This window comes from Myotis lucifugus, unplaced genomic scaffold (genome assembly GCF_000147115.1).
Source record: "Myotis lucifugus unplaced genomic scaffold, Myoluc2.0 scaffold_2021, whole genome shotgun sequence".
Lineage (NCBI taxonomy): Eukaryota > Metazoa > Chordata > Mammalia > Chiroptera > Vespertilionidae > Myotis > Myotis lucifugus.
In genome coordinates this window covers 1-10,140 of record NW_005873069.1, presented here as the reverse complement: position 1 = coordinate 10,140, position 10,140 = coordinate 1, and the positions used below count along the sequence as shown (strand labels likewise).

The following is a 10,140-nucleotide window of genomic DNA, read 5'->3' as shown; positions in this document are numbered from 1 at the left end:
TGTATTCTCATTGTTACAGATTAAACATAATGAAAGCATAGTGATTAATCACAAAAACAATATGTAATTATAGATGTGTTTTCCGATGGTCTTAGGCGACCCCTGTGAAAGGGTCGTTCGACCCCCAAAGGGGTCGCGACCCACAGGTTGAGAACCGCGGCTCTAGCAGAATATAATGGCAAGTGTCCGAGTGCATAACAGGGAGGAGAAGGTCATGTCCTGGGAAACTGTTTGAAAGAGAGAGAGAGAGAGAGAGAGAGAGAGAGAGAGAGAGACGAACCGTCCCCGGTTCCCCAAGTTCTGGTGCAAAATCCTGTTCCCCCCGCAGGTCCCAGTACAACCGCCCCTAAAGGCCCGGCCGCGGGGAAGGACCCGGCCTCGAAGGCCTCGCTCTGCTTTCTGACAAAGTCACTTTATAAACAAAAGGAAAAGGAATTCCTCCGAGCGGGAAAGCCACCCCCTCGCTCTATATTTAACCCTAAGCTGTTCCGAATTCTCCGTGTCCTCCTCTGAGAAAAGGCCCCACGGAGTCCCTTCTTTCAAGGAGAGCCAATGGGAACAAGCTCAAGGTCACCTTCCTTGCCTGCTCTCCCCCCCTCCCCCAGGAGCCGCCAATGGCTGGCTTTACCTTGGCCTTTTATTTATTTATTACTCATTTATTTTAATTTTATATTTTTATTGCTTTCAGAGAGGAAGGGAGAGGGAGAGGCGGAGAGAGAAACATCCACGATGAGAGAGAATCACGGATCGGCTGCCCCCTGCACGCCCCCCAGTGGGGATCGAGCCCGCCACCCGGGCCTGCGCCCTTGACCGGAATCGAACCCGGCAGCCTTAGCCTTTTCGAATCCCACGGAAGACAGATCCAGGCACCCCACAAGGGCACCGATGATGAATGAGGCTTGACTACGTCCTTCCCAAAGGTGTTTACGCTTTAGCCAAAGATTAACCCGCGTGCCCTATAAAAGGATCTCGGAGGATTCAGCGACGGGGAGGCGGAGAGAGAACGTTGCAGAGAAAGAGGGTGCTCCCCGCATTCCCACCGCCCCCACCTGCGGCTCCGTGGACCTGTCCTTTCTCACATCCCCTTTTTAAACAGAAAATCCAGAGGCAAGGTTTCTTTCCCCTGCAGATTTGTGAAATACAGTTTCAGCATCTTTATCTTTTTAAAAAAATATATAGTTATTTACGAAACTGTCTTCTCAGACCATCCGTGAGAGGAAATACTTCGTCTTACTCAACTCCACGTTCATCTTACGCCCTCTCCCTGCCTGGCGGCCCCTCTCCCTGCCGGGCGGCCCCTCTCCCTGCCCGGCGGCCCCTCTCCCTGCCGGGCGGCCCCTCTCCCTGCCCAGCGCCCCTCTCCCTGCCGGGCGGCCCAGCGGTGCTCAGAGCAGGAGCAGCGAGTGTTTGTTATATAGTTACACCCCCCGCAGCACCTGCAACATTGTTCCTCAGCGTCCGGCTGGGGACAGAGGCCGCGGGCATGGCTTTTCCTGGCGGCGAGTGTATTTTTGTGGCTCGGCTGGCGTGGCTCAGTGGCCGAGCATCGACCGAGGCACCAGGAGGTCAGGGTTTGATCCTGGGTCCATATCCGAGATTCTACAGATGAAAAAAACCGCATCTTCCAGAGAGACCGACGCCCCCGCCCAGGCCCATGGGCATCGAGCATCGAGCGGCCAAGATGCAATTCCAATCCAGGCCGGCGGGGCCCGGAGTTGGGCCAGCCCCTCCGGCCCACTCCCTGGCCTTTCTCTGCATCTGAAACTGTCATTTCCCTTTTCACCGTCAGAGGCCTCACCTGTCCTCCTAAAGGCGAAGGTGTCCCCGTGAGGACCCCAGGCGGGTGCTGTTGGCAAGGAAAGCACCCCCTGAGGCCCGATGGGCGAACACCCCTGGCCTGCGGGTGCTAACTGTGCCCCGTGCCCCGTGCCCTGTGCCGCTCGCTCCACGCCCCACCGCCGGCCGCCTCTAAATTAGCGAGAGAGGCCTGGAGGGCCGAGAGCCGGGGGCACGAGGGTCTCAACCACCGGCCACACACGCCGGCGCTCCATCGGCCTATTTGGATCCCCTCAGACAACCCCGGTTTCTTTTCTTTGTTTCGTTTTGTTACCCCGCCCCCGAGGATATGTTCCCACCGATTTGTAGAGAGAGCGGAAGGGACGGGGAGAGACAGAGAGAGAGAAAGACATCGGTGTGAGCGAGACACGTCGACGGGTGGCCCCCCGCACGCACCCCACCCAGGGCCAGGCATCGAGCCTGCAACCGAGGTCCGCGCCCTTGGCTGGAATCGAACCCGGGACCCCTCCGTCCGTGGGCCGACGCTCTATCCACTGAGCCGCACCGGCCGGGGCCAGACAACGTCCGTTTCCACGCACCAAGTCCAGAGCGGCGTGGGGCTGACGTGGAAACACCTTTTCCCGGCGTGTGGCCCTCGGGGCCCCTCGTCCTTCTCCACGGACCATTTCTAACAGAAAAAACCCTTTCACGGAAGTCTGCTTTCTGGGGTCCCCTCGTGGGTGTGAAAATCCCGCCCCCCACGTCCCAGGTGACTAGCGCGCCCCCGCCCAGGCCGGCGAAAGGAAGGCGACGTTTGTGTCACAGACACCCTCGGCCACCGCAGCCAGGACACGCTTTTGTGTTAAAACCCCAGAAGGAAGCCGAGAGGGGCTGGGTGGCCCCGGCCCACAGAACGCTCCCCCGTGAGCCCCGGCTTCAGCCGCAGGAAATAAAATAATTACGTCGTTACACCGAGATCCTTAGGCAAACAGGCCCGGTGTTTACAATGTAGCAATCCATTAGCCTCAGCGCAGACAGAGGCTGGGAGGCCCGGAGCGCCAGCCAAGTGGACGGGCCCTCGCGGCTGCCCCCCCAAACCCCCCTCCCCTCCCCCCGGCAAACACGGCCAACCTCCCCGTGGCGTTCGCTCCAAAAGCAAAGTCCTCTCCAGCCCCGAGTCCAGGTAAACAGGCCATAAATACCGCCTGGGCCCTTCCAGCCCGCACGGCATCTGCATTCTTTCGGGTCTAAACAGCACGGATGTTGGCTCCCCCCCCCTCCCCTCCCCTCCCCCCCACCCCCAATTTGGAACTGGTCCTATTGTAAGAGAGCGCTCGACTTGGCCACTCTCTTTTGAAAAGTTGACCAGGCACCGTTCCAGTCGACCGCCCGCGTCCAGCCACCAACCCTCTGAGTTAGAGAGGATCCTGAATAAAGACGAACCCCTGTTCCTATGCTTGGCCTTAAACGCCATCCCCACCAATGGGGAGCCGGGGCGAAGAGAAGCCCCCCCACCCCCCACTCCGTGCCCCGCACAGAACAGGCGGCGATAAGACAGAACCGGAACAGAACCGGGCGGCAGGGCTGCGCCCATGGCGGGAGGGCCGCGGCTCCGGGAAGGAGCGGTGAGCGGTGAGCGCGGACGGACGGACGGACGGACGTACCTTGAGCTCCCGGAAGAAGACGCTGCTCCGGGCCCACTCGACGATGGAGAAGAGCGTCTGGTCGGCCATCTTGCACATGAGCCCGAAGGTGCTCAGCTTCTCGGCCTTGCCCCGGGCGGCCTGCTCCTGCTGCAGGTAGGCCATGATCCTGGCCTGCACCTGCGGCTCGTCGGGCTCGCACTTGAGCAGTTCCAGGATCAGGTGCGGGACGCTGGCCGGGGAGCCGGTCTGGTACCCGTCCAGGTAGGGGTAGCCCATGAGGGACTCGGGCGAGCTGGTGTAGGGGTCGGGGTACTCGGACTTGATGGCCCGGCTGGGGAAGGGGCCGTAGGGCGGGTAGCCTTGCAGGCTGCCGCCGTGCGGCGGGGGCATGGCCATGCTGATGGGGGAGGTGACGAAGGGGCTGCGGTCGTAGTCCGTGGGCGGCAGGGCGGCGTGGCTCAGGGGGAGGCCCTTGGAGGCTGAGTGCATGTTCTGGATGGCGGAGGTGATGCTCAGCTCGGGCGGCATCGCCTGGATCACCTGGGACATGGCCTCCAGCTTCAGTCCGTTGGCGCGGATGAGGGCCTTCTTCTGCTGCTTCAGGGCGCGGTCCCGCTTGTACATGGGCCCGAATTTATTCCGTCCGCCGCGCATTCGGTCGGCCCTGACCGCTGGAGGAGAGGGAGTCGGGTGTGAGTGAAGGCGGAAGTGGTTAGGGCCCCCGGCATCGTCCCAAAGGGTCAAGGTTTGTGGGCCCGTCACCTCGCAGGCTGCTGCCTGGTGGGGCACAGACAGGCATCCACCACAGGAGCCCCGGCCGGTGTGGCTCAGTGGGTAGAGCGCCGGCCTGCGGACTGACGGGTCCCGGGTTTGATTCCCGGTCAAGGGCACGTGCCCCGGTTGCAGGCTTGGTCCCTGGTGTGGGGCCTGCAGGAGGCAGCCGATCAATGATTCTCGTTCATCATTGATGCCTCTCTCTCTCTCTCTCTCTCTCTCCTTCTCCCTCTCTGAAATCAATGAAAATATATTTACAAAAGAAAAAAGAATCCAACAATCAATGCGTAAATAAGTGGAATTACAAATCAATGTTTCTCTCTCTTTCTCTTCCTCTCTCTCTAAAAACCAACCCATAAATAAAAGAATTAAAAAAAAAATAAAGATGTAAGCTATTAGCACTCCCCAGATTGACAACTATTTAGAAATATGGGCAATGGACCAGAAGTAGTATGTGCGTTTCTGTTCTTACTACATTAGTCCTCAACGATTCCCAAAAAAGCCCTGTCCCCATTATTCATGAATTGTTTCCTCCACGTGTGTTTTTCATAAAAAAAAAAAAAAATCTCTCCCTTCGGTGGACGGGGGAGGCTGCCTAATTGTTGCCACACACACCGGACACTTCATGTCCCTCGAAGGCGTGTCCGTGTTTCTACTAAGAGGATCGGCGTCTCTTGTGCTGGTTACATTGTTGCTCTTTACAGAACCCCAAGCTGCCGATGGCAACAAAGTATCCAACGACCCACTTCTAGATTAACCTGTGACTGTCTGCTCTTAGAGCACCGTCCTGCTCCTAAGCCACGCTGGCCCAAGTGGCTGCAAAAATAGCTGGGGGTGTCCTTTCCTTCGAAAAAAAAAAAAAAAAGATTTTCACCCGGACTCGATGGACGCGCATCAGATCGCCACGGGCCATCGTTTTTTAGTTTTAGCAAAACCGTGCAGAATGGAAGCCGATTCGTTTCAGACGCCGTCCAGACAGCCTCCCTCCCCCGGTCCCGGCGCTGGGTGGAGTCTGGGGCCAGGTCGTCGGCGAATAAGTGAGCCGCTCTCCCCAGGCCCTAAGCAGAAGCCAGCCACCCTGACAGCCTGGGACATGTGGCCGTGGCCGGAGGTTATGTTTTTGGAGCTTTTCATCCTAGGATTAGTCCGGCATTAAAAATGTATGGCGAACGCTGGGTGTCCAGACCACAACACGAGACAATAGAGGTTTTCGTGGGGGTGAGAATTGGCTGAATATTCAGCGGTTTCGTCGCCCGGGCAGGAAGGCACGGTGGGCAGCCGAGTGTCTTACAGGGAAGAAACCCAACGCTCCCAGGGAAAGAAACGCAACCTTTTTCTTTTGTTAAGAAAAACAGCCTGGCCGGCGTGGCTCAGGGGTTGAGCGTGGACCTCTGAACCAGGAGGTCAGGGTTCGATTCCCGGTCAAGGGCACAGGCCCGGGTTGCGGGCTCCCTCCCTGTGGGGGGCGTGCAGGAGGCAGCCGGTGGATGGATGTTTCATTCTCACATGGATGCTTCTCTCTCTCTCCTTCTCCCTCTAAAAATCTATTAAAAGAACATTTTTTTTTAAAAAAAGCACAAAAACACTAGTCCTTGGCACATGCCGGTGATACAGACGGCTCGTTGCTACTTTATCTGTCATGTACTTCACCTGAGAATGTCAGCAGGCGGGAGTCCGAAGACCAGCGACATGCCACCGCGTCCGTGAATTACGCGTCATGAGTCGCGGCCACGTGTTAACCCTGCCGCCTGCCAATGTGCGCGCAGCCAGCCCGTCTCCGCTCTCTCTCGACATAAAGTTTAACGTGGCTTTTAAGAAAGCAGGCTCCTGTCTCCTGTCTGTGAGCTCGTTATTTTTTCATGTTTCCTGCTTCTCAACTTTTAAAAAAATTTTCATCTGGCAGGTTCCGTCATTCTCTTCATTTAAAAATATATATATATTTTATTGATTTTTTACAGAGAGGAAGGGAGAGGGATAGAGAGTTAGAAACATCGATGAGAGAGAAACATCAATCAGCTGCCTCCTGCACACTCCCTACTGGGGATGTGCCCGCAACCAAGGTACATGCCCTTGACCGGAATGGAACCTGGGACCCTTGAGTCCGCAGGCCGACGCTCTATCCACTGAGCCAAACCAGCCAGGGCCATTCTCTTAATTTTAAAAAGTGCTTTCCCACACTATCCCAAACAACACCCTCCCGGAGAAAGCTCTTTTGACAAGTAAAGGGTTTAATCCCTGCTCGGGAATCATGTAATCGATTGTTACACTTATGACAAGCAAGCCTATTAAAAAAAAAAAAATTCCATTCTGGCCGGCGTGGCTCAGTGGTTGAGCATTGACCTATGAGCCAGGAGGTCACGGTTGGATTCCCAGTCAGGGCACATGCCCGGGTTGCGGGCTCGATCCCCAGTGGGGGGCGTGCAGGAGGCAGCCGATCCATGGTTCTCTCTCATCATGGATGTTTCTCTCCCTCTCCTTTCCTCTCTGAAATCAATAAAAACACATTTAGAAAAAAAAAAGATTCCAATCAAACTTTGACTGGGGCGTTCTGATTTGAAAACTTTAAAAAAAGGATTTTTTTCCACCTTATTTTTATTTGTTCTCAGTTGAATGGCTTGAGTCTCGCTTTCATCTACCCTGTTTTTATTTTGAGGGTCAAATGCAGCAACTCCCCAAACTAACAAGAACAACAACAAAAAATGCCGAGGAGGGGTGAGGCCCACGACTCTGATATGAACACTTTTTCCTTGGTGGGCTTGACAAGGGCTGTAACGAAACACAGGCTATTCGTAACGCGGACGAAACGTAAAGTCTGACACCCCCGTCCGCGGTGTTAAAAGACCAGGAAAATAACGTTCCTCCGGTAGAAGCACAACGTTGCGTTACACGCGAGGCATCCGGCAGCCTTAACAGGCAGCGGCGTGGCGAGGGGCCTTACCTTCTAGCTTCATCCCCACGCTCAGACATTTCTGAAACCGACAGTAGGGACAGCGCTTTCGCTGGGTTTTGTCGATCTGGCAGCTCTGGTTCTCTATGCACGTGTACCTCTTGTTGTTCTGGACCGTCCGCTTAAAAAAGCCCTGGAAGACAGAGGACACGGGGAGACGCGTTATATACCCACCGCCCACCCGTCTCTCCCGTGGCTTCTCGGGCAGGGACTCCACAGCCCACCCTCTCACGGTGCCAGGGGAGCCCTTCTGAGGGTCTGTGGTTTTGTTGGCCAGTTTCCCGAGGCCCGTCCTCCCCGCCAGGCCCTGGAGATCCCCCCGGCCCCGGGGTCCTATTCCTGAAGCATGACGGCCACTCTTGGGGGAGATTCGGCTCCGTACACACCATCGCATCTCAACGTTTCAGAGAAAAACACCTTCTAGAGGGACCAGTGTTTCTCTCCTCTCCCAACCCCACACCCCACACCCTTCGAGTCCAGAGAGAGGGTCTTAGGGAGTCTGATACCATTTCAGGGACAAACTACTGCCAAAAAAAAAAAAAAGCCAGTGGAAAACCTGGCCAGCAGAAGGTCTCAGATCTCCTGCGAATGTCAACACGAGGTCGTTAAAAGCAAAAGGATTTGAAGAGTAAAAATGGGGGAAACGTTCCTAATTCCCCTGGAATGCGTTCCAGTATGAGAACTCTGTTTGGAAAAAAAAAAGAAAGGAAAAAAGTGAAACGAATGGGAAAGCGCACAGAGCAGAGACCCGAGGTCCCACACAAAAGTGTGTGTTTCCCTAAAAAAAATTAATCAAACTGTGAAGTGCGGTGGCTCGATAACATGGCAACAGTGTGACCAGGTGGCTTCGGTCTCTCTGTTTATCCTTCCCGGCCATAAAGTGAAACAATTTTTACTTTGTGACGGAGAAGCCAGGGTTTTTTTTTTTCCTGGCAGGGGCTGAAGTCATTGTACCCAGCTTTCTGCGTTTTTAAAAAAAAAGAAAAAGAAAGAAAGAAAAGTTGGAAAACGGCGCCTATCCCATTGACTGGGAATATATAGAAAAGGTCTAGACAAGCCCTCCCTGTCTCGCTGATCTTAGTAACAGCGTGATGCATGTGGCCTGTGCCTCCCTCCCATGGGAATGGGCCCTATATTTATGAAAACACCTCTATCGGGAACGAGAAGACCTGGCCTGTTTTGTTCCTCGCGATATAAATTCCCAGGAATCCCCACAATTATTTCAGGAGTAAATCAGGCTGGGAAGGTAGACTTTTATGTCGGTGGGTAATGAATGCCTGGCCCCCCACTTCTGAGCCCCCAGGGGTGGGGGGGGGTGGGGGGGGGCTCGCAAGTGGCAAGGTATTTGGGAGCCTCTTTGTCACGGCTCCTCCGGACAACAGCGATGCCTTAAATATAGATAAGTCACGCGGAATCAATATTTGGGGGCTGTTCGAGATAGAAGGCTCCCTACCGCGACATCATAAACTATCCGAAAGCCATGAGACTGGCAAAGTTTTCTAAACACCATCCATTTCTTTGCCCTTTGAATTAAAGGAGACACATATTTCTAAGAATCCTCTCCCTAGGACGGTCTCTCTCTCTCTCTCTCTCTCTCTCTCTCTCTCTCTCTCTCGTGTGTGTTTTTTTTTAAATTGAGTCTTAAAATAAACATAAAAATAAAAAAAAGACAGCCTGGCTCCAGGTCGCCCGAAGAAGTCACCCCGGGGTTGGTTTGGGCTCAGAAGGCCCCCCGTGTCTCATCTCAGGTGACCACCCCGACCTCACCTTGCAGCTCTCACAGGTGAGGAGCCCGTAGTGGTAGCCGGACACTTTGTCTCCACACACGGGGCACAGCTCCTCCAGGTCCTCGTCGTAGGAGTAATTCACCATCTTAAACTGAGACACTGGAAGGGAAGAGGCAGAAAGAGACACACACACGCCGGGTGAGCTTCCCGGGTCGCCTTCCGTCCCCGCAGGGAAAGGCGCCCCGGGTGGGGACGGGCGGGCGGGCAAAGTCCACCAGGAAAGACACAAAGTAAAAAATACTTCGGTTGTGCCCAGGAGTTCCTTAGAGAACTCCAGCGAGAAAGCCAGGCATCTTTTTAAAAATATATGCATATATATAGATATATATTTTGAAATTTAAAAAATAGCTCCCAAGTCTTCTGTGAAACACACAGGCACCGACCCCCGGTGCACACAAGCCGGCAAAGCCACCGATCCCGCCGCCGGGAGCGAGCCGCCAGCAGAAACCACTTCGGATTTCTTTGCAACTCCTTTCAAAGTCCCAAAGCGGCCACCTTTGCCCGGGGGCCAGAAGCAAGCACACCCCACACCCCCGCCTCTCTCTCGGGAGGAAGTTTGCAGCCAGCACCTCGCGGGTGGGGCGGCGGCCACCGGGACCAGGCCCTTGGCCCAGACACTCCAGCCCCAACCCCGGCTCTGAGCAGCCCCCTCCCCAGGGCTCCCCAAGGCTCCCCAAGGCTCCCCAAGGCTCCCCAGGCTCCGGGCTGGGCGAGGAAGCGAAAGGGATCTCTCTCTCGATCCCGATACTTTGTTTCAACTCCGCACTTTTGCAAACCCGGCCGCCTGTGAAAGTGAAAAAGGAAAAAAAAGGGGAAGACGGCCCGGGAGGAAACAATGTAACATAAAAGAGGAAAAGAGACCCAGTCCTGTAAGAACTTCGCAGGTTTTCCCATCATCGCCCCGAGATCGCCGGGGTTGAAGTTCCACCCAAATCGGGACGCCCGGCGGGGATGGGGGCCCGCCTTCCCGGGACGCGGCCTCGCCGAGCGAGCGAGCGTCCCGCGTGGAGCGAGGTCCGTGTGCGGAAGGGCAGTGGCCCGAGGGGTCCCAGATGGTACCTGGTCCGGTCCCTTCCCGGGACTCCACGTCCACGCGGCGGGGGACACGGACGGGTCGCGCAGCCCTGGCCAAGGCGCGCGCGCGCTCGGGCAGCGGCCTGTGAACCCCCGAGGCGCACTCGCCTTTCCTTTCCCCGGTTGCTCAACCTCC

At 55.8% G+C, this 10,140-nt stretch overlaps 1 protein-coding gene across 1 annotated transcript in view; it reads right to left on the bottom strand.

Annotated features, from left to right (window-relative positions):
- NR5A2 (nuclear receptor subfamily 5 group A member 2) overlaps nucleotides 1-9,033 on the bottom strand; it is a gene marked incomplete at its 3' end in the record, with an annotated part of 28,663 nt that extends 19,630 nt beyond the window's left edge. The window contains exons 1-3 of the mRNA XM_023748880.1: nucleotides 8,911-9,033; nucleotides 7,135-7,276; nucleotides 3,441-4,093 (exon numbers count right to left, since the gene is read on the bottom strand). Coding sequence (XP_023604648.1) covers nucleotides 3,441-4,093; nucleotides 7,135-7,276; nucleotides 8,911-9,015 — 900 coding nt within the window. The remainder of the gene's footprint in view (nucleotides 1-3,440; nucleotides 4,094-7,134; nucleotides 7,277-8,910) is intronic.
- Between the last annotated feature and the right edge of the window lie 1,107 nt (nucleotides 9,034-10,140).